At 43.4% G+C, this 24,333-nt stretch overlaps 1 protein-coding gene across 2 annotated transcripts in view; it reads right to left on the reverse strand.

The window, feature by feature from the left end:
- Positions 1-24,333, reverse strand: part of ME2 (malic enzyme 2) — a 48,129-nt gene that overhangs the window by 21,677 nt on the left and 2,119 nt on the right. The window contains exons 1-4 of one of the 2 annotated variants that reach the window (XM_019496012.2): positions 18,810-18,895; positions 9,111-9,219; positions 2,600-2,733; positions 458-607 (exon numbers count right to left, since the gene is read on the reverse strand). In XM_019496012.2, the coding sequence (XP_019351557.1) occupies positions 458-607; positions 2,600-2,730 (281 nt within the window). In that variant the 5' untranslated portion in view covers positions 2,731-2,733; positions 9,111-9,219; positions 18,810-18,895. Of the gene's footprint in view, positions 1-457; positions 608-2,599; positions 2,734-9,110; positions 9,220-18,809; positions 18,932-24,333 lie in introns of those variants that run through there. The other variant, XM_006264229.4, reaches the window with a different exon arrangement.

The following is a 24,333-nucleotide window of genomic DNA, read 5'->3' on the forward strand; positions in this document are numbered from 1 at the left end:
AGTCTCAGTAGCTATGATAGACCCCCCATTCCCTGAAGGGGAGGGTATAAAAATCAATGCAAACTGGATGTATCACCTCCTGTGCCTCCTCCTTCCCTACTATCTGTGTAGGGGCATAACTAAAAGAACAGGGGTGTCATTAGTGCTCCCTGGTTTCTGCTGCCACATCAACCTCCCATAGACAGTATGTCAGTTTTTAAGCTGCTCCATGTTGCACTGAGGGATTGGCCCCACCTAGCACAGATCAGAGGAGTGGAAAGGCCTGCTTTCTGCTGGTTTTGCAGCACTACTGCTGAGTTGCTCTCTGTAGTCCTCAGCTACAGCCACAGATCTAGCCCTTCATCCACAATAGGTCAAAGTTTGCACGCAACAGTGTTGTGTCAAAACATTCTGAAATACAATTATCATACAAATAAAAATATCCCCAACTAATTAAAAATAAATATATTATCCTTACTTTGGTCTCCTAAAGATATGTCCATATTGAGAGCAGGCTAGACCTACAGTGGGTGTGTATACTATTGGCATTAATCTCTCAATATCATCTTGTAACACCCTATAGAACAGCTTCTCATTTCTCTCCTGGATTCCCATTATGTAGATGTACCTGAAGTCAAGCAGGAAAAAAAAATTAGATTAATTTTATCACTATTAATATATATTTAAAAACAAGAAATACAAAGGCAAAACCAGTCTGATGGTGTACCAGTCTAGAGTTTACTTTTTCTTTGTAGTTCAGGCATTACCTTCCTCATTCATACCTGGCCTCAAACAAATGAGGTAGGCTGGAGAATACAGAATAAAAACTATTACAAAGCCCAGATAAAAATACTGGCTTCGTTTGCATACACTGTCAATGTAAGTTAACAAATTAATGATACCCACACTATGCTAGGACATAGCCCTGAGATTTCTCTATCATTGGTTACAGCTGGCTACTACAGTATAACCTCATGAATCCTGCATGCTCGGGACCGAGCACCTGCTGGAAATGTGAAAATTCTGGATTTCTGAAACTGGAACAGCGGCTGATCCCAGAGTCGCAGGGCAGGGTAGCAGCGGCCGGTCCCGAAGCAGTGGCCGCATGTGGAGCAATGACATGGGGTAGTGGACAGCGGCAGCAGTTGCCACATGCAAGCTTCCCCCTCCGTCGCTCTGGGACTGGCCACTGCTACTCCCTGATGGAGTGTAGTTTTAAAAAGTGCTGAATTTTCGATAATTCCGGATTTTTGATATCCAGATTTATGAGGTTATACTGTATTCAAAATTTCTCAATGTAAGGCCTTATTAAAAAAGCCTAAAAATCAAGGAATCCCAAGATTACTACTCACAAGAAAGATAATCACCTTTAACAGCACATCAGCTTTGGGAAATCATTTAATTAAGCACCAGTTACATTCGGTTCTTGCTATTTAAAGTGATTGAAAATAAGCTTAGGATTTATGATGAAAATTGTTATGTTCACAGTTAAGAACAGAAAAGTAGTAATATGCTCCAGGTATCTTGTAGCCTTCTGATGTCAAATGGCAGCCACAACTGTTTGTATTTTATATCCTTGCAGGTGTCTAATACTGAAAGCATCACAATTTTTTTTAAATATAATAAAAATCAACTCTGGAATCTTTGGCTAATCCGTTAGAAGCCCAAGTTGTCATTAGGGATTTATTCTGAATTACTGGTTTGCATTACAGTGGTCTGGGATGAGTCTCTAATGGCAACTATTCCATTGTTTCATCCCATCAGGCTATGCAATGCTGGTACAAATCCCCACTTCTGTTATATTTCAACTGCAACAGGAACCTTGATTTGGTCCTTAACGTAAATGAACGGCAACGCCCAAATCACTCAGATTTTTCACTAGTTCCTAGGGCACTGTATCCTAATAAAAGCCAATACCAATATGAGGTAGTACCTGGTAACCCACCAAAGGCACAATGTTCATAATCTCCCAAGACCAATGGCTGCCAGTGATGACCAATATGATAAAAATAACATGCTATTCTAAACAAGAGAAACATCCCTTAAAAAATTAAAATCTCTTAACATTTTCTAGGTGAACAGGTTCAAAATAAGAGAGATCAAAGAATTAATCAACTGCCTCTGGAGTATTAAAACAACTCTTACTTCCCTCTACATATAAGCCAACATCTCTGATGCAATTAAAACACTTTATCTTTCCTTTCTGATTTAAATGTTCTAATTTTTTTTCTTCCTCAGATTTTTCAAGGAATTTCTTCAAACTCCAAAAATGTATGTACTAGAGTCTAAGAACCGGTCACATTATAGACTTCAAATATATGTAAAAAATGCCACTAAAAACGCAACAGCTATCTCCCTCAAGACACGGACCATGAACAGGAGTAAGTCAGATTTTGATCTGCATGTATTACTTTCCATATTGCCTCATAATCATGGCGCACAACAAACACTGTTCTTTAAAAAAAACACAAAACCTATTTAGCACCACAACTCCTCAATGTAAAATGGGAAATAATTAGAAAGCTCTCTGGATTTAAACAATCCATTTTAATGAAATGTTTTCTCCAAGTGCTTTAAATTTAGACTACAAAAAGGTAAGAAAATTCTGTTTAATTCTTACTTTTCCAAGGGGTCACTCATTTTTGCCAAATTCTTATGGAAGCGTAAGGCTTGAATGTCTTGTGTCTCTATTTTAGGAGGTAAAAGTCCTTGGAGCCCAAGCATTTGTCGTTCCTTTAGTGTAAATGCCATACCCTGCAAGTGAGAGAAAGAAAAAACGTTATTTTATTTTTTGGTAATACAGTGTAGAGATTCTGTTTAAAATTGAATGCATCTATAACATAATTTCTGACTATCCAGTTCTATAATGCCCATCTCTACAGTTTGGAGAAGGTCAAACACTGATGGTTTATGCCTTAGAATCATAGAAAATTAGGGTTAGAAGGGACCTCAGGAGGTCACATCTAGTCCAACCCACTGTTCAAAGCAGGACCATCCCCACCCAGGTCATCCTAAACTTCTCTTGCTGCAACTTGAGCCCATTGCTCCTTCTTCTGTCTTCTGCCACCACTGAGATCAGTCTAGCTCCATCCTCTTTGGAAACCCCCTTCAGGTAGCTGAAGGCTGCTATTAAATCCCCTGTCAGTCTTGTCTTCTCTAGACTAAATAAGCCGTTCCCTCAGCCACTCCTCAAAAGTCATGTGCCCCAGCCCCCAAACCATTTGGGTTGCCCTCTGCTGGGCTCTCTCCAATTTGTCCACATCCTTTCTGTAGTGGGGGCCCCAAAACTGAACACAGTACTCTGGATGTGGCCTCACCAGTGCTGAATAGAGGGGAATCATCATTTCCCTTGATTTGCTGGCAACATGCCTACTAATGCAGCCCAGGATGCTGTTAGCCTTCTTGGCAACAAGGCCACACCACTGGCTCATGTTCAGCTTATTGTCCACTGTACCCTCAGGTCCTTTTCTGTAGAGCTGCTGCCCAGCCAGTCATGTCCTGGTGCATGGGATTCTTCCGTCCTCAGTGCAGGACTTTGCATTTGTCCTTGTTGAACCTCATGAGATTTCTTTTGGCCCAATCCTTTGTCTAAGTCACTCTGAATCCTAGCCCTTCCCTCCAGTATAGCTACTACTCCCCGCAGCTTGGTGTCATCTGCCACCTTGCTGAGGGTGCACTCTGTGCCATCTTCCAGGGCAGTGATGAAGACATTGAATCAAACCAGCCCCAGGACCAACCCCTGGGGTATTCCACTGGATACCAGCTGCCAACTAGACATCAGGCCATTGATTACTACTCTCTAAGCCCGATGATTCAGCCACCTCACAGTCCATTCATCCAGCCCACAGTTCCTTAGCTTTCCTGCGAGAATGTTGTTGGAGACCAGATCAAAAGCCTTGCTAAAATCAACGTACACCACATCCACTGGGCTCCCTGAATCCAGTCATCTCATCATAGAAGGCAATCAGGTAGGTCAGGCCTGACTTGCCCCTGGTGAATCTATGCCGACTGTTCCTAATCAGCTTCTTCTCCTGCAAATGCTTAGAAATGGATTCCTTGAGGATCTGCTCCATGATTTTTTCTAGAAACTGAGGTGAGGCTAACTGGTCTGTAGTTCCTTAGATCCTCCATTTTCCCTTTCTTAAATATGGGCACCTTTTTCCAAACATCCAGGACCTCTCCTGATCACCATGAGTTTTCAAAGACGATGGCCAATGGCTCTGCAATCTCATCAGCCAACCCCCTCAGCACCCTCGGGTGCATCCCATCTGGCCCTGTGGACTTCTATATGTTCAGCTTCTCTAAATAGTCTCTAACTTGTTCTTTTGCCACTGTTGGCTGCTCCTCTCCTCCCCAAACTATGCTGCCTGGTGCAGTAGTCTGGGAGCTGACCTTGCCTGTGAAGACTGAGAAGGCGGCATTGAGCACTTCAGCCTTTTCTGCATCCTCTGTCACAAGGTTGCCTCCCCCGTTCAATAAGGGATCCACACTTTCCCTGATCCTTGTCTTGTTACCAACATACTTGTAAAAACCCTTCTTGTTACCCTTCACATCCCTTGCTATCTGCAACTCCAGTTGCACTTTGGTCTTCCTGACTTCATCCCTGCATGCTCGAGCAATGCTTTTCTACTCCTCCCTATTTATTTGTCCAAGTTTCCACTTCTTATAAGCTTCCTTTTTGAGACTTAGTTTACTGAAGAGTTCCCTGCTAGTCTTCCTGCACATTGGGATGGTTTGTTCCTACATTAAAGTACAACCAGCTCTCCTGGACTCCTCTCCCCTTCAGACTGGCTTCCCAGGGGATCCTGCCCATGAGTTTCCTGAGTGAGTTGAAGTCTGCTTTTCTGAAGTCCAGGGTCCTTACTTTGCTTCTCTCCATCCTACCTTTCCTCAGCATCCTGAACTAAATCATCTCACGGTCACTGCTGCTCAAGTTGCCATCCACTACTACATTCCCCATCAACTATTCCTGGTTGTGAGCATCAGGTCAAGGACAGCAAGGCCTCTAGCTTTACAACTTCCCTATGAAAAAATAAATATTTTTTTTGCTTTACAATTAAGGAAACCAAATCAAGGAAAAGAAGCTGTGCTCTTGGGCCAGCCAGTGGCAGAGACGGACACAAAACCCAGTTCTCTTGACTCCCAGTCATATTTAACCAACCTACATATCTTCCTCCAGACCTAGTTTCCTTCTATGAAGCTGGATAACAAGTGGGTGGTGATTCCATTGAGATATGCTGTTTCTAAGAGTTAGGACATTACCTTCTTCTTGAAAGGTTTCTTTGAATGCCCCTGTTTGGAACATTTCCTGCATATTTTCATTAATCTACCCAGGCAAAAAAGAGTTACTGCAATGCTCTCAGGCCTCTACTGAGATACCAACTCAATCAGAAACTTTCTTTTTTAGCTGAGGATACATCTGATCTCCTGATTTTGTAATCTCCTAAACTATAATCATTGTCTTTAAAATAAAAAGACAAACTTTTAGACTTCTGTAACAAAAAAAAAATAAAAAATCAAGAGCTAAACACCTCCACATTCTATCAACAAACACTGGTTACTGGCCTCTTAGTTAAGCTCAAGAACTGAATAAGTACCCTGTTTTTTAATGTTTCTTTCACTCTTCAGTCCCACTGCCTATTTTGCAATCTAAATTGCTCCACTTAAGTGCATAACTGATTAAACTGACTGAAAGCCTCAATTTCAAGGCTTTTATAAGCACCCTGAACCAATGAGGCCCTGTCAACTTCAAGACTGCTATGAGAGGTAAAACATGCTCTTGAGAAACAAGGTAATGAACCTAAATGAAAGGCAAAAGTTTAGCAAGAAAGGTGCATGTAGTTCATGAGCACTGATCATCATGTTCAGATAACTGTCTACTCCAGGTTAGTGTATAACCCAAGGCTAATTCCATGGCCAAGGCCATGCACTTAAATGGAGAAGCCTCAGCATGTGTAGGTATAGCATATCCTTCTAGTTAGCAAAAATGAAGTCCAAATTTGTGTAGAGCCCGCATTTGGTTGCAAATCCATGTTTTAATGCTTAGTAAGACTTTTCTAAGGCAAAAAAAAATGCAAAACAAGACCAAAATACATTATTTAAATCCAGATTTCCTGTTTGGTGATTTAAATCACTTTGCTTTGTTCTATCAATCTCAAATTTTATTTCTTTAAACAAGCTGATCTTCCTGATACTTTTGGGGTAAAAATGCATTACTAAGTTTCAAGTACTTAACCAGGAGTGAAACCAGGAGCCTTTTTGTAAAAAGCAGCCTTCAGGCTGGTAGGTTTGACAGTAAAATTATCTAATGAATTTCACCTCTTTTCCAGTTTGAAATTCGTTTTCAAACTACTTCTGATTTCTACAAATGTACCAGGGTACAGACAAATGTACCTTGTAACCACATTAAAGGTAGAGAAAGAGTTGCTGCTCAGAAGTAGACATTAGCTATCATGGTCCAAGTTTGTTATCCTGCAGTGATACTTAAATCAGCCCAACTTCGATCCTGAGGGAAGCAGGATTAAAGTTGTAAGGCTTTTGTTCCACTTGCACGGTTACAAAATCATGCAGACATAAATCAGATCATAACAGCTTGTATCAATACTTTGGTATCGGTACAATTGTTATGGCTGTCTATACCTCCTACTATTCTAAAGTATTCTAGGAAAACACATTTTAGCTCACAGGTTATCTGTGAACTGCTTACTTTTAAACCAGTATAGCTTGCGACTGAATCACATTCTTGTTTATACGAGAGGCAGCAACCATGGATGTCACCAGCCTGTACACTAACATCCCATGCCATGAAGACACAGCTGCCTGCTTTAAATACTTTCAAGAACATGGACTACATTCAGACTTGCAACAACACGCTGCACAAATCATCCACTTCATCCTCACCCACAGCAACTTCACTTTCTACAAGCGGCACTTCCTCCAAACTATTGGCATAACTATGGGTGCAAAGATGGCCCCTGCATATACCAACCTCTTCACAAGCCACTTGGAGGAGGACTTTTTAGAAGACTACACCACCAAACCTGTACTCTACCTGTGATACACATGACATTTTCATCATCTAGACTGAATACCTGGACTCATTTATTAACTTCCAGTGCAGATTTAACAACTATTGCCCCCCAATCAAACTGTCTCCTACACTAACTTTCTAGATACCACAATCTACAACTGAAATAACACCCAACAAACCACTATATAAAAAACCCACCAACTACCGTATTTATGTCCACAAGACCAGCAGTTGGCACATACAAAACTATAATCTACAGTCAGGCCCTCAGATGCCGCCACACCTGTTCTGAGAAAAATACTTGCAACCCCCACGTTGCCAATCTGAAATCTGCCTTTATACAACGAGGGCACTCCAGCAGAAGAACAGACTGTATTGCTGAAAGATCCACTTGAATACCCAAAAGTAACCTACCACAATACCAAAAAATCCCCAAACCCTGGGACCACACACCCCTGGTGGTCACATACAACCCCACAACTGAACTGCTAAGAAGAATAATCTAATAATTACAGCCTACACACTAATAAAGATCAGACAGTGAGAGAATTATTCCTACCCCTTCTCCCATGGCTTTCAAACAACGCCCTAACCTTGCCTAACTCGTCATCAAAAGCAAACTGCTTGCCATTCAACAGACATTAAAAGGGACACGGCCTTGTCTTAACAACAGATGCAAAACCTGTCAGCATATCTCCACTGATATAACATCAGCATCCCCTGCAATGAACCCATCAGAATCCATGGATCCTACACGGGCCTAAAGCCTCTCATCCAGTGCACCCAATGCCCACATGAAAACTATGCAAGTGAAACTAGACTAAAACTACAAAACAAAATGAATGATCATTGGACAAAGATTAAAGACAGAGACACATGAATACATGTAGGAGAACACTTTTTGCACAGAGCAACCACTCACTTTCTGACCTCACTATGCACCTGCTCGACGGAGTTGTCGAAGCTCCGTGGGCCGTCCGGTTCCCAGGCCCCGGAGTTGTTTAAGCTCCGTGGGTTCGAAAATTGGGTTCGGTTCCCTGGTCCCCCAGAGTTGTTAAGACTCCACGGGTTCGAAAATTGGGTTTACAGGAAAGGGATACGTCTAGGATTGCGCTCGGCGACGGGGAGAGGCTAGAGGCGGTTCGTTCTTTTGTCCCCCCCTCCGGAGTTGTTAAAGCTCCGTGGGTTCGGTTATTAAGCCTCTATTGCCTGCTTAAGAGAGGCGCGTTGGGTCCGCAAGGGTCCACATCGCTTAGAGATCTTCACACAGCGCGAAGTCTCCTCCTCCTGGCGAGTTCTGTATCTCTCTAGTTTTCCTCTCTCTCCGACTTGGGCGGAAACTACCCAAGCCTTTTGTACGGTTAGCAAGCCAATAGCTAGCCGCCACGTGTGCCTACATTTAGAACCGGCCAATGTGGCACGAATCTAAATACAAATGGCGGGAACTCCTTTGCAACGTGCATCACTAGTATGCAGCAAAGAAATGCACCCTGCAAAGAAGCTACAAAACAGCGGGAAAGCCTTTTGCACCCAGGGTTCTCCTCCACAGCAGAGAACTCCACCATGCAAAGAAACTGTAATTTAGGTGGGAACATAATTTAGCATTGCCGAAGCATACACAAACAACAAATCACAACTTTGGGTTGTGACAAATTGGTTTCTAAAAGCCTGTTTGTGACAAATTTTCCTTCTAGGTCCACTGAAGCCAGAAGATACACAGGCTGGGAAACTGAAGACATGTACCACACTGTTCCACAACATGAGATAAGGCACTCTGTCATGTTGGCCAGTACCCAACCGCAAGGCCCTTGGGATTTCCGGCTTTGGTAAACAGACCAAATTAGGAGGCCCAGTAAATAACCAAATTAACCATGCACATGTGTGCATGTGATGGGTTAGTGAAACAAAGGAATATGTTGACAGGACAGAACATGGACAGTATGATGACCACAGGGAAACTAATCAACAATGCCCAGAGATGAAGAGTCATCAGAGGAAGAAAAGGATACAAAAGGAGGGATTTCAGAATAACAATGTGTCCCCAAAGGAGAAACCTGAGGCCACCATGGCCAGAGGCACATGACCAGCCTGTCTTACTCACCCCACTGGCGGGAGTGGGATGGGCCTCGGCCTTCGACCTCTTGGCTGCTGACACCTGACATTCAAGAAAGGCCACAGAATCAGGCCTTCCCTCTGTGACAGCTCTAGGACTGGTAGATATAGAATAGTTTTCATTATTCTTATCTGCTATCACAGTCTACCAATAAAATGTGCCTATTATTGAATGAAAAGGTCACAATCTATCTGAGGGTTTGGGTCTGCTCGGAACAAGGCATCTGGGTCATAAATCCAGTGCCAACACCAATTTGGCACTACACATGGCTGGCTGTATCCTGACCAGTGCTGCTCAGTCAAAAGCTAAATTGTTAACCCTCTCATTGCCACTGGCAAATTGGCAGCAGCTGATGGCTGGTCGGTCAAAAACTACTGACAAGTCCACAGCAGCTGTGAAAGAGTTATCACTATAGCTCTGACTCTAAAGGGTGAACTCTGCCCCTTCCCTCCCTGAAGCTGGCGGGGGGACAAGCCCAGTAGATACCTTCCTCAATTTCAGCTTAGAAAATCAGCTTCCTGGCTTCAGACACACATTTGGAGGGCTCACTTTTGAGGGGGAAAAGATGTATGGTATGAGAGTAAATATAGCAATAAAAAGGTCTAAATATGGTAGAAACAGACCTTCAGAATTCAAAGGATTCTTCAACCAGTTTTTTTTACCTTTACTCTCTGGGAGTAAAAATATATGCAATATGATCCTAACTGTGCAGTTAGTACTGTTTAAAAAAATCAGCCTCTCTTAAAGCCTAAGTATAGTGCATCATTGGTATGTCATCTTAAGGCCTAATCCTTCAAAACCTTGCTGACACAGGAAGTCTCAATTATTCCAAAGAGCTCACTTACGTGGGTAAGAGATCAGAGGGTTTAAAAAATAAATAAATAAATAAATAAAATAAAATTCAGCTTAATTACTTTTAGTCCCCCCCCCCCCCCCCCCCCCCCGAGTAACAGCTTTAAACCCACTCCAGACATCCATGTATCTTACAAGTAAAGTAAAAGTGAACCATGGTGGAATATGTAACAGCTCTCTCCTACTTCTTTCAACTGTTCCATAAATTCATTACTGTTTAGCAGTTCAAGTCCTATTAAGAGGGCATTCCTCAAACTCTAAATTTATCAGCAATGAAACAGGTGCAGAATCTGAAATTAAATACAGTCCATGAACAACAACATTTTCACTATATATTAGGCACTACAAAAGTAAACAGCAACATGAAAAGATTCATGATGTTAAGATGCAAAAAGTACAGTCTCTGCCCCGCCAGAAGTTATATTAAACATGGATCAATAGAACCATTTATGTCTATCCAATCTTCAAAGAATTACCTTCAGTAGAGCCTTTTTTTTTGTCCAGGCAACCATTTTATCCATAGCTGAACAGAAAATAATCCACTAGTGAAACCTGTATTATCTCTGTCAAAAATTTTGATAAACGTTCTTTAAAGCCATCTACTTCATTTCCACTAAACCATAAATACAGGGGCATGACAGCCTCTTAAGTTCCCCCTGCAATAAAATCAGTGATCATAAGCCTTCTGAGTCTTCAATAAAACCCTCAGGGCTTGTTTGACAAATTTCATTAAGTAGGAATAGCTATTCATTTTTGTTTATGGTGGCTTATCCACATTTTTTCACCCTCAAATGTCAATGTTTCTTGAGTCATTGTAATATTCACACACTGTTTTGGGGTTGTTTTTTTAAATGGTAATAACATTACCTGCATGATATATTTGGACATTTCAACTCAATCCTATTCAGAGACACATTTCCCGCCCCCAGGGAACCAAACACTATAAACTATTTCTCCCATTGCACTGATGCCCCTTCTATTCACTCCCACTTTACACCCTTCCTGCTCTCCAAAAATGCGGATGTGATAAAATTCCATCCAGAGCAGTATTAATGAAGAGCTCCCAGAGACCTGGCTTCATTCATTACCCGGTCTGCATCTACCCATCATTTTGTTCCAGATTTGAACAAGCTATTATGGGGCAGGGACAGCCTTTTTCGTGCTTTATGTATGGCCTAGAATGGTGGGTTCTTGCTCCAGAACTAAGGTTCTTTAGCACTATGGTTACATTTTATTATTAGCATTTTATTATTAGCTGCTTCCCTTCATTTCTTAATGTCCCTCTGTCCTTGCTCTGACATCCAGCTCCACAGAGGGGATGCACACCCTTGCTTCCTCAGGACTTCAGGAGGAGCTGAGCCCCCCCAAGCATACTCAGCATGTCACAGCTCTAGGTCTCAGGGCATCACTGTTTTTACTTGACCTCATCTCTTCTGTTGCACCCTTTGCTCTCTGCCCTGACTTTCACTTAGTTTTGAGTGTCCTTAATCCTCTTTACAACCCAGAGATAACAGAAGATCAGAGTCCTTTCTAGAGAACATTGTCAGGGCGGGGGTTGTGGTAATGCCCGTCTCTCCTGCTCTACTCCCGTCACGCATTGTAGGAGACGTGCACGTAGTAAGGATGCTAAGCTTGCTACGGGGTGCTTTGTGGCTATGCTGATGCTGAGCAGGAGGGCCAGAACGGACAGACGTCGACGCTTTTGGACAAACGCTCATCTACAATCAAGGGACTGGACTCAATGATCCAGACGGTTCCTTCCAGTTCTGTGCACTGAGGAACACACAGAGCATTACAGAGTTTGCCACAAACTAAATAATAAGCCAGAGCACATAAACATTAACGTCATATCCGCCTGCTACTGCACCAAAGAGCAACCTAATCCCACAGAAGGGATGATAAGACCCACGCTGTCCATTTGCTGACCCTCTTCTGGTGAGGTCATATGGTCGCCTGTTCACTGTCCCTGCTCCATCAGCCCAGGAACTCTTCGGTGGACAACCTTACATATGACTGACAATTACATGCACCTAGCATGTCAGCCTTATAAACTCAGCTCACCACTCCTTGTGAAGGTGAACAGAAGGGGGCAGATCCAGCAGGGTCACACCACCGGCTCTGCATGGAAACTCTTGGCATGGGGTCTGGCCAGAGCCCCTGCTTTCACGTAGCTCCAAAGTCCAGAGGGTCAGTGCAGCTGCTGCCACCACTCATCCCTCCCTTTTCCTGCTGCTGAATTCAGTGAGGAAAGAGCAGGCAAAGAGTTTACTTGCTGTGCTCCAGAACTGGGCGAAAGCAGTGGCTCGGCTAGATCAGCTGGCGAGCTCAGTGCTCACATGGAGCTGTGGCAGGAGCCCGCGCTGACCCGGCAGTGTGCTCAGAGCTTTGTGTGTGTACACAGCACAGCCACATTGCATGTGTGCGGGGGGACGGGGGTTGCACCCCTGCTGCCCTGCTCCTGGATCTGCTGCTGTGAACACATGGGTAGAATTCTGCCCAGCTGGGTTTGCACAGCCCGGGGAGGCAAGTGTTGTTGGGGTTTGTTTGCTTTTGTTCAGGGACGAAGGAATGGAGAGAAGCGGGGGGAAAAAATGGAAGAAGCCAACGGGTGAAAAACAGCAGCAGCTACTGAAATTAATGCCATAAGTAATGAGTGGATACGTGTATTTTGTACCAAAGCATGTAAATGTTCCTGACTATTTTGTAAAGTTGATATAAATTCTTATAATTCGTGAGCCACTCAGAGCTCCTGAAAACCTGTCATTGCAGGATGCACCTCAGCCTCCTTAATTCTCATTTTACAAATTCTGTATTTGTGGGGAAAAAACATGAAAGCCAGGTTAATCTTCTGTGCAGCAATTATTTAACAGACTACCATAACTCTCGTTTTAATACTTCAGCACTTCCGTAAAATAGTTATTGTCTATGGTATGCTATGAAATGGTCTCATTAAAAATTTAAACAAAATACCCTGCTCAGAATAAAGTGCACTGTGTAATGGATTTGGAAGGTTTGTTCTTTTTAATCATGCTTGTCTGCAAAAATCACAAAGTTCATTATTCCACACTGTGTTTTTGGCCACTGATGCAAATCAACAAGATTCTTCCACCAAGTGGAATATACATTTTAGGTCTTTTTTTTATATTCAACATACAAACCGTGCAATATAGGTTTCTCCTGCAATACCCTTTCTTTCCTCAGATTTGTAAATTTAATTCAGTGCTTGGGGAAAATGCTGGATTAATGCCGCTGTAGGGAGCCATGTGATGATCAACAGCAACAGAACAAGCTTTTCAGAACCTCTTATCAACGTGCCTCAAACAATGACCTCGAGTGTCAGGTAATTAGGTCCCTATTCCCCTTCTGAGCTTAACCTTTCTAGTGAAGCTTGCAGCATAGATGTGAAGTGTCCTTGTAGCTAGGTGTTCACTAGGAGCATTGTAGAAAGCACAAAGGCCACTTGGCAGCCAAGAACTATCCAGCTGCAGCTCATATTAATAAAGAATCTAGGGTGAATCTGAACTAGTCAGCTCTAAGTTAAGTCTCTGGCATCAAGTTTGCTGGCTTGCTTGAAACTTATTTCCAAACACAGATTCATCTGGCAAAACTGTACTTTGCAACTCATGAGCACAAACGATTATAATCCATCATCTGCCGTTTCATCTGCAGCATGCACTGTCACAAACCGACTCAAATGGAGGTATTTTGTTAAATGACTGCTCTTCTAATGGAACAAACTTGATTGATTTTATTCTCCCTGAAGTGCTCAAAGGCATTCAGTCTACAAAAAATTTCAGTAACTTGCAGCTTGGATAATTGAACTAAGTTAAATGAAGTGTAAACCTGAAGAATCCCTACTTCTTCTTGGCTGGCAATTCTAACACTGTTTCAAAGAGACAGAGAGAGCGTGTTACAGATTAAACAGTTCTAACTTCTCACACTGAGATCCCTTCTTCAACAGATAAACCTTCAACTCATTTCAGGCAATCTTTAAAAGTCACGTACCTGCAGCGTGCTTTTCATTTTGTGAATAATCTAACCACCTGCTAAACTATCTGAGCAGAAGAGAGCTGTGTCAAGTACTTGTCTATAAGCACAGCCTATAGCCAATGCCAGGGGGCACCAAGATCCAGCCCACACTCTGGATCTGGCCCACAGAGCTTCCCATAAATCCAGAAATTTGGCAGCAAGACAAGTGGCAGCCATGTTAATTGCTGCAGCTTCTGGAGCTTTGGTAATTAATGCTGCCACTACTCCCCCACGGCCAGATTTCTAGGCCCCCATGAGCCAAATGACATGGCCCCGTACTCGAGACCTAGCCCACGGACCATGATCTGTATTAGTTGGACACTGTTAGCCTAAAGCCAGTTGTTTCCTGCGTTCTCTGACATTCGTGTGTGCCAGGCCAAAATTCCTGCAGAAGATATCCCAAGGCTAAGGTCTGGAGTGCATTTCACATCAGTATGACAATCACTGCAGTACACCATGTGTTCTTCTCTGCTGTTAAATTCACCTTTTATTATGCTGCCTCTAAATATTTAATCACCTTGCATAATTGTTGATTAACAATGGAAACGTGCACTGTGGAGGTTTTCTCCGAGAAAGCCAGAAAACTTAGCATCTTAATAAGCTCAGCAATGGCCCCTTGCAAAAGCGATTTCAGGATATGCTTTTTTGCTGACTCTTGATGTTAAAGCCATGGCATCGTGCTGACACTGCAGTCGTGAGCAAGAAGCTTCAGCATTAAGAATCTACTGAGATGATGGGGGACAGCTCTCCTAGGCAGGGTCCAGTGGGGCCCTGGAGCAGTCTGCTACCAGTAGGAAGGACAAGTGACCTAACTCCCTTTGACATGGAGCTCAATACATTTATGAAGAAGGGAACATGCATCGTTGTCTGTGATATCAGGGACTGGGCTTAGGGACCCAGAAGCTCCCTTCCAGTTAAAAGTGACTAACAGCCCTGAATTTTCCAGCAAGGTTCCTAGTTTCAGGGCTGTCTCCCAGAGGATCCCCTGAACTAGGACTTTCATTCTGAATGGGAAAAAATGGCCCTGAACTGGTGTGAGGGAGAATCCTCCTGCATCTGATGAGGCATCTCAGTGCTGTCTGGTTCTGTAGATAGCTGCTATTCTGCTTTGGGGTTGGGAGGTAGCTACAAGATGCCTCCGGACCCAGAAACAGCACTGCTTCACTCAGGAGGCTGCGCAGAGGCTAGCTCAGCAGCCCTGTCTCTCTGAACCTACCTGCCCTGGTAGTTCTCTCTGAACCCAAACCCAGCTACCCTGATGTGGTCCACTGAGAAGCAGAGGCAAGCACCTCACTATGGTGTCTACAATACCTGGAACGGGAAGTGATGGGAACAACTTCCAGCTCCAGAAGTTTGTGGAACATCTGGGACCAGGCCCTCATTTTACTCCTGAATTTAGCTGCTTTACTCCCAGTTCTAGGTGTCCACACGAACAATCAATGTCCTTGTTAGAACCGTTTCCTTGTGCTCCCCCATATCTGTCTACCTCCGGACACATTTCTGGAAATGGTAAGCAATATGAGACATTAGCACAAGGGCTTCTGGTCCTCCCTCCCCCACCACGGCTGAGGCTCCTAGCCACTTCCACAGTATAAATGATAAATATTTCTCACTGCCAACAGTAAACAAATCCAATCGGTGTAACTATATTCAAAGCCACGAACGAGCTTACAGAGTAGGTTCAGTACAGCCATTATCCCTGACATAATGAAGCCAATTAACTGCAATTCCAGTCCTTGTCACAGAGCAGTTCTGTGGAAGTCAGACATCATGGAAGAATGTAAAGGTGCATCGTTGCCAGCTCTGCACTTACAGCATGCTCTGCATTGTTTGGCTGCAATGGCAAGGACATTACTGATATAACGCTTGACCTTTCCTGAGAGGCTGCACAATAGCACAGGGGTTGAACCGTACACAAAGTCGGTTAATTTATGCATGCTGCACCTGCAGGAGCCAGGCTCGTGGAGGGAAAGGTATGGTGAAATGTTTTTGCAAAGCAGTGAAGTGGGAAGTTTAATGCTCACAGAAGTTGGTGGCCTGGGGACATGGTCTGCAAATGTCATTGTGACCTTGTCACCTTACCCTTAACGAGGCACATGAAACCTGCTATTATGGCCTCTCATCCCCAATCCCAGGCATGTTAATGAAGATAACCATTTAGTAGCAAAGTAAGACTGTAATGAGGCTATATCTACCTGCTAAACAAATCATACGATCTCAGCAGTTTGACAGCAATGCGAGCCAAACTCCCACTTTTATCCAGCTACCAGGTACAACTGCATCAGTGCAATTTTTTTTCCTGGTTACCTCAGCTAGTGCTCTCATCTCCAATCTAGCAGGAGTCTAGAGCTGAAAGGGTGTATCTGCTTCCAAGCTCAGCCAGTCATTTCTCTGCTGAGACTCTAACCCAGGGACTCCATTTTGGGATGTGCATCCTTGTTCTCTAACAACCACATAATATCACGCTCATTTAAAATACATACCGAACAGGTGTACAGAGTTGCCAACTCTGAATCTATTCAGGGAGGTTTCGAGAACACCAACGTACCCATGACACACAACAAAAACGTGCCTGCATGCTTGTGTATATCACCTACGGATTACAATGCTTAGACTTTACATCATGAAGGCAAATTCACGTTACTATTACATTTAAAAAACCCACGGAACTACTGCATAAATTGGATTCAACATTCAACAGTTATTTTAATGAATGCCCTATCACAGGGGTTGTCAACCGGGGGTACATGTACCCCTGGGGGTACTTGGGAAGGCCCTAGGGGGTATACAGCAGTGGCATGGAAAAGTGGGGTACTTGGGACGCACTTCCCAAGCACTCCTGCTTCTCCTGCTGCCACCGTGCACAGCCACCTGCCGCCACCCAAGTACCACCCCGCCCCGACTTGTCAACTGGCCGCTGGGGGACCCCCTTCCCCCCACTCATCCAAGGGGTACAATCCAGGAGGGGTACCCACCAGAAGGAGTACACTCCTTAAAAAAGATTGAAAACCCCTGCCCTATCATTTATCTCCCAGGTGACTCTCAGCAGTCTCCTGGAGATTTATATCTACTTCTTGGAGACTCCAAGGCAATCCTGGAGTGTTGGGTTGGCAACCCTGGTATCAGAGGGCTACAACTGGTGAGGGCCAGGATTAAATATACAAAAGGCTCTTCCCCTTCCCAATCCTCCCAGTATCAATTGCCTAAGCCACTAAAAAGTCTGCTGCTACTAACGAAAGCGTGCCAGAAAATTAATGCATTGTGTGCTCCTGTGCCAAAAAGCAGCAGGCCTCAGAAAAACATTAGAAGCTACAAACAAAATGAGTGAGGGAAGCAAACAGGGAGCTATTGTTTTTCTTTCTGACCACTGCTGCATAACCAGCACTTGGAAAAAAAGCTTGTAAGTCTTGGAATCATTTCCACTGCTCTCCTAAAAGTGTTTATAGTTCTAAGAAGGCTTGAAATACCAGAGCTTGATAAATCATGTAAATTCAGGAACTCCATGTTTCTTTGCTCCTTACTCCCACCCAGCTCCACTCCCACTTCAATGCTTAGCGGATTTTGGCACTCACTAACTCACCAAGCACTAGCGTTATCTCTACGGGATTTAAATAGAATCCACCTCTGTATTATCTGAGCCCCTTATCCAATTACCAGGAAGTGGTCTGAATACAGACATAAGTTTTATCCCTCCCTCTCTGGGTAGTTTGCAATCATTCTTTTTATTCTTCCATTCTTATTCTTCCCTCTAGTTCTCAGAAAGGGCAGAGAAGCAGTTTCTATCCTCTTCAGCACTGTCTTGCGCTACACAAACTCACAATACATCACAATGGCAAGGTTTGGTCTCTGTTGGGAGGCCACTGACAGCTTTGAAGATCAAGACCAAGACTTAGAGTATGGACAAAAGCATTTTTTAGACATATTGGTGGCGTGTACACATTCATTAAATGCATTTTTGCTACTTTGCATTAAATTTAGTAGTTCCAATGTGAGGTACTAACTAAATGCGCATTAAACTGCCCTAAATGAGCATAGTGAAAGTGCATGCTTTTTTAGTGATGCATTAGGTGCAGCAGCCTAATTTTCCTGTGCATTAACACATTAGCACAGTTTTTGCTATTCTGTTCTAATGCACAGTAAAATGGTGTACTGCACGTTAAAGTGCATGTGTTGACACACCCACTGAAAAGGGAGGGGAGATAGTGTTCAGGACCATCAGCTGCTACAATCTGTTATAGCTGCATGATCCCATAGTGACCCAACTAAGCTAAATCACTCAAACTGTGGCCCTGAATGGAGCAGGGTTAAAGTCAGAGTGGTTTCACTATACTAGGATCACTACAAAATCATACTCTGATAGCATTAGTGGTCACACCCTTAGAATTAGAGGTGAACACTTTTCACCACTCCACAGTGGATTCAAAACTGCTCCTATTGTATAAAAATACTGATCCCAAAATAATAGCTGCTAACTGCAGTTTAAGCCAACAAAGCCAGATGGTAACCAAAAAGATGTCATTTTTAATGAACTTGTATTAAACTTTACTTAAGTAATGTTTCATGTCCCTGGAAATCAGGGACTTGCAGACTGACAACAGCAGAAAGCAGTTGTTGCCAGCCCTAATAATTTTGTTCCCAAGACATCACACTTTAAAATCCCTACTGAATCCTCAGTCACCCATATCTTTCTTTTGACACTGAACATAACTCCCAAGCTCAGATCAGTATGATTTTCAACCCCAGATCAAAGTCCACAGAACCGTTACTAGCTGGAGATAAGATGTTTCATAAATGCAAACTACTAACCTTGTTCGTTCTCGGGTTTAACATGAGTGGCTTGCCTTTTTCCTTTGTGTGCACCCTGCGGCAGGCCAGCACACAGGGAGTGGCCACTGTTCTTAATCGGGACAGCATTTCTAATATTTCACCTGCAAAGGGGAAAAGAAAAAAAAAAATCCAAAGTAAAAAACACTCCAAAGACATTTCTGGGCTTTCCATCAGAGAATGAACACATTGATCAGTGCTTGGCTGAGAAGGCCTACACCTGTAACCCACAGTGCCTTGGGGCAGCCAAGAAGATAAAAGGAGAAGAGGAGCGTGAACAAAACATGCAAGGAAACTGGTACACACAGGAGCTTGAATTCACTCGGTATTTTCCATGAATTATCTCATAATCACGCTGTATGCTTAGAACAGAAAACAACAGTTGGCAAAGCACTGACTTTAATGGTGACCAGCATGCCAGGCACCAGCACAAACAGCAGGGAGAAGGAAATGATGTGGGGATAGAGCAGGAAAAGAAAATTTGGGCTAAATTTCAGAGAAATTTCCTGCATATTAAATCTATCCGCCCTTATCAGTAGGCACGTTCAAAGCTAAGCCCTGTCCTAAGGAGGTATCATTTACTATGTTTGTATATCACCTGCCACAACGAGGCACCAACCTAGTTGGTTACTGCTGTTCTCGTGGTGATGGTTAATGATAATAGCAGCAGCCAGAGACTCCAAACAGGCTCCTGGCCGGAGGAACTTAGAGCAAAGAAAGACAAGATGAAGAGTGCAGTCGATTATCATCCCAATCGTGCAGCACTGGGCTCGCAAATAGCCAGCAGAAATCTGTTATACATTTATACTTCGAGTCTCCACTGCATCAGACAGACCTTCCCAGTCAAACAGAGCAAGGTTAGAGTTAACATGAACCATCAGCCTGAAGACACATGTCTAGGAACAGGATTTAAGCTAGGAACAGGATACCCACAAGCCCAAAACTGAATAACAGGTTGTAAAAGAGGCCTTTAGCTGGCAATTACCAGTGCTCCATAATTTTCAGACCTACCTATACATTTCAATCCTAAACAATTTCAGTGCAAGCCCCTTTTGAATACTGAAATGCTAGGTTACAGAATTGGGACTTCTTAAAATTACTTACAAATGGACCTCCAAAATGACATTAGGGAGCACACTACATTATTTAATGTTTGCAGCAGCAATTATAATGTCTTTTAACTTACTTAAAAAGCTATTAAAATACAACATAATGAAAGGGTAGTATCAAAAATTACAGTTAAGGGTCAACAATTTTTCTTTAAAAACTTTCAAAAGTGCCCAACAAAATGCTGGAATTTATTATTCTATTGACAGCTGAACATCCATTCTACCTAGATGTTGTCAATGCGTGAAACCGAAAATGACCTGACATTGCAATGGACTGCCCATTGGTAGACTCTGAGGATGGCTTCAAACCTATCATTAATTAAGTTCTTAAACAATTACCTAAAATTAGACCAAATGCTGTATCTCTAACTGAATTTAAAATAACCTCCATGCAATTCATGAGCATCTGTGAACCAAAAAAACTTCCTTCCTGCTCAAATCCCTCCTTTGGTGTAAGAGATATGATTCTAGGTAATGAGCATACTACATAAAATCAGAAGATCCTTCTTTTTTTGGTCCTGAACTCTCCTTCTCCCAGATCTACTACTAGTTCATTTCTGCTTCATCTTTTCTCTCTGCCTTCACCTCAATTACACACATTCACACCAGTTCATTTCCTCCTGATAAGCCCACCTTGAACTGAAATGTAGATCCAAAGTCTAAATGTTGCCCTTGGATAAGTGCATAGAAAGCTCTCACTGGGTTCATCTACACATGCGCTTTACTGTGGAGTTAATTAATTAGCTCCGCAGTAAAGCATCACAGTCTACACATGCACCAGTATTAGGGTGTAGTAAATTGATTAACTCTGCCATAGGATAGTACTATCAGGAACAGTATTATCCTATGGCAGAGTAATTTAGTACACAGAAAAACGCATGTAAACAGTGACGGGCTGGCTGGAGCACCAGGGTGCTAAAGTGCAAGGGTTGCCTGCCACCTAGCCCCGCACTTTAGCACACTTATACCCCAGCCAGCCCCTCCACTGCCCAATGCCACCACCCAGAGCCCAGAGCTGACCCCCTGGGTCCCCTGCCAGCCCCGGGCTGCTCTGCCCCAGCTCCAAGTGCTGCTGTCCTGGGCGCACATGTAGATGCTATACTTAGGAGCAGTTGACTCCGGCCTGAACTACACAGGAGTTTACTTCTCTGCCTTTAACTGCACGTGTAAATGCACCCAGTGAGAATGACATACACACCCAGGGGTGCAATTTAACCTTAACTTTTAAGAACCTAAACGAAGGCTGCAACTATTTATTTGGTGCCATCTGCACACTTGATGCCACATAGAAGACATTTGTTCTTCACAAAAGAACTGCCTAAGGCCTGATTCTGAACCCTCTATGGTTGTGTTTCCCAAACTTGTTCTCCACATGACCCATTTATGGCCCCATTTCCTCAGCATGGCCCCTCACTCCCAACCCACAGCTCTCCACCAAAGTTGAAACCCCATTTGGAGTTGCAACCTACCATTTGGGAACTGCTGCTCTAAGGGCAGACCTCCGATTTGAATCAACTACAGAATCAAGGCCTCTATAAAATATGCATGCTCAGCTGAAGGACAATCATAAGTGGTCCAAAGTATCGCAAAAGCATTTGCAGGTGGGTGCTGGGAAGTTTTGTAGCAGTAAAATGTGTTTTTTAAGAAACAGGTTCTGGCTTGAGAGGGTAATGATTGGGTATGCAGGGCAAGCGGCACCAATGTAGAAAAGAGCTAGATGGAAATCAGGCCTGCTATGTAACAACTGGAGTTGTGCAATGTCTTAACAGAACGAAAGAGAGAACAGAAAGGAAGTAAAAGAGAAATGAGAAACAGCCCGTCTAGAACGTGTCAGCAGCAACAGAGTGACACTTCTACTTCCAATAACTTGATGATCATAAGCAAGAGCCCCAAACAAGACTCCAGTATGCAGTCAAGCATAGTACTTTTTAACCTATTATTGCTCTCATTGTGTATCACTAACAGAGGCTGAATTCCTACGCGTACTGCATGCCTGGTTTCTGCAGCGGAGAAGCTTATCAGGAACTGGCCAGTTCAAATTAATTACTAGCACTGAACAAGTGCACTTATCTAGAAGCAAATGTTTCCATTACTGCAATTCTGAATTTGTTAAGTTTCAAAGGCTACTTTTAGGAGGAAAGACTCATTTTACTTTTTACAGTCCCAAGGGAATCATGTAGCTCACAAAGTCAATTAAAGCAAGGTCTATTTGCAGCTGTCCAGGTCATGGATTATGACTTTAATACTTAGGAATATTTCTCAGTGGGACTGCAATTCATGTTTTGCAGGCGTTCCTGGGTTTAAATGACAACTGAGCCTGACAGCTGAGCCTAACAATAGTAATGCAAGTATTTTGTTCTATGCAAGTGATACTTTATACTCAAACAATATTGTCAAATATATCGCTAGAAGATGTGAATCTGTACAATCCTGAACATGGCACAGATGCAAGAGTTCTCTCTTTCTCTCCCTTTTAAAATTAAATCAGGATGCTTGGAAAATTAAGACACAAAGTAGACATGGACTTAGTAGCTGATTTCTTCATTTTTGTGCAGACAAAGCAGGTGAAACTTATGGCAGAGGGTAGGGTCCAGGTATGAATGCATTTCCCATCAGCGTTCTACTTAAAAAAATAAAATAAAAGCTTCTATTAACCTACTTCCTTCCATCATTATCTCACTTGGAGAAAAGTGCTTTTGTCAAGTGCGTGGCATTAGGTATTTTCCATTTGATTTATGGGTAGCCTTAAAGTATGTGTAAGTATGTGTACAAAGAGAAGGAGCCCAGAGTTAAATTATGGAAGTTGTATTCTGGATCACAGTCCACAGGGCACCACTGAGTCATGGGCTGTGAGTTATACATTTCAATTTGTGCACCTCAGTTTTCTTGTTTTCAGTATGGGCATAACAACATTTTGGTATTTCTCAGAGGTGTCATGAGGCTCAACATTGATGTTTGTAAAGTGCACTGAGATTTCCAGATTAAAAAGGCACTGCAGAATTGAAAGGTATGTCAAGCTGTGACTCAGAAGCTTAAACCAAAGTGGTAATTAAGGCATTTGAAAGAAAGATGTTTTTAGACATCTCTTTTCTTTACCACAGCACGGTGCAATCAGAGCAATGCTGAGCTTCAAATAAAGAAGAAAACTTAAACCTAAATGTACTTAGAAGGAGACTGTCCCTCTGACCTCTGAGGCATGGTTATTTAAAAAAGAATTACAGGCCAGCATTAAATAAAATTTCACACCTTTCTTCACTTAATTTGCTTTAACACATAAAATAAAGTTCTCACAATCCAACAAGAAAGTTGTGCTAGATCATTAAGCCTGATGATACCATGCAAGGCTTGCCAAATCTCTTATCTCACCGTGCAATGTGAAAAAGTTCTCTGACCTGACTCTGTCCTTAACGTGCTGCTCTTGTCAGGTGCTGTCTTTATTGATAACTGTATACTACGGAAGGTGCCGTACTATTTTGAACCCCAAGCCTATATATAAGGTTACGTCTGTGAATGAGTCTTTATCACCATGGGTAATTCCATTGACTTGAACGGGAAGGCTCAAGATAGGCAAGTTAAGAGCGTACACGTATGCAAGGTCAGAGCCCTCGCCTGCAGGATCCTGATAAAGGCCGTCGATGTTACGCTGCGAGAGAGGCTCCGTTTAAATATGCAGAGAGCCGTAACCCACAGGAACCAGCATAGCTATACTTCAGAGTGACAGAAAGATGGACAGATAGAGACTACATGTGCACATGTTCCAAAACCAAGCATAGTCTTCTGCTTTGTCATGAGAGCCCCCTGCACTCCAGCAGCAGGGCTTTTTTGGAAACACCTGACCAGAGCAGTGGAAGAACAAGGGCAGTGGATCGATGGGCCTTCCCCTACCTATTGCAGTCGCAGCTCTCAAGAACGCAGAACAGCACCTGGGTACTTGGGCTACAGCCTACATCAAGAGGTAGCTTAAGTGGAAGTATCACAGGGACAATACAAAGCATAAGCGTGGCTGTCACTCGAGTCCAGTTCCTAGCATACTAGGCAGGGCAGTCATACTGGTGGTCCAGGGGTCACATGCAGCTCACAAAGAGTTGATGTGCAGCCCCCATCTCCCTGGTTGTTGCAGCTGGGTTCTCTACCCCACTATCCATCGGCTCCTGCCCCACAGAGTGGGGTGGCGCAGCCCACAGCACCGGGGGAGCCCGCAGCATGGTGCAGCAGTGTTGGGGGATGGATGCCCACATGTGTGGTACAGGGTGAGGTGCAGCATGGGAGCCCATGGCTGTCGTTCGTGTGGCCCCTGCTGGTGCAGCCTCCACGCCATGTGGCCCCCAGCCACTTAGCAGCTGGACCGCCCTGTACTACACAGCCAAAAAGAGGCTCCTTCCCAAACCAGCACATCC

Source organism: Alligator mississippiensis, chromosome 3, assembly GCF_030867095.1.
Source record: "Alligator mississippiensis isolate rAllMis1 chromosome 3, rAllMis1, whole genome shotgun sequence".
In the NCBI taxonomy this organism is placed as follows: Eukaryota; Metazoa; Chordata; order Crocodylia; family Alligatoridae; genus Alligator; species Alligator mississippiensis.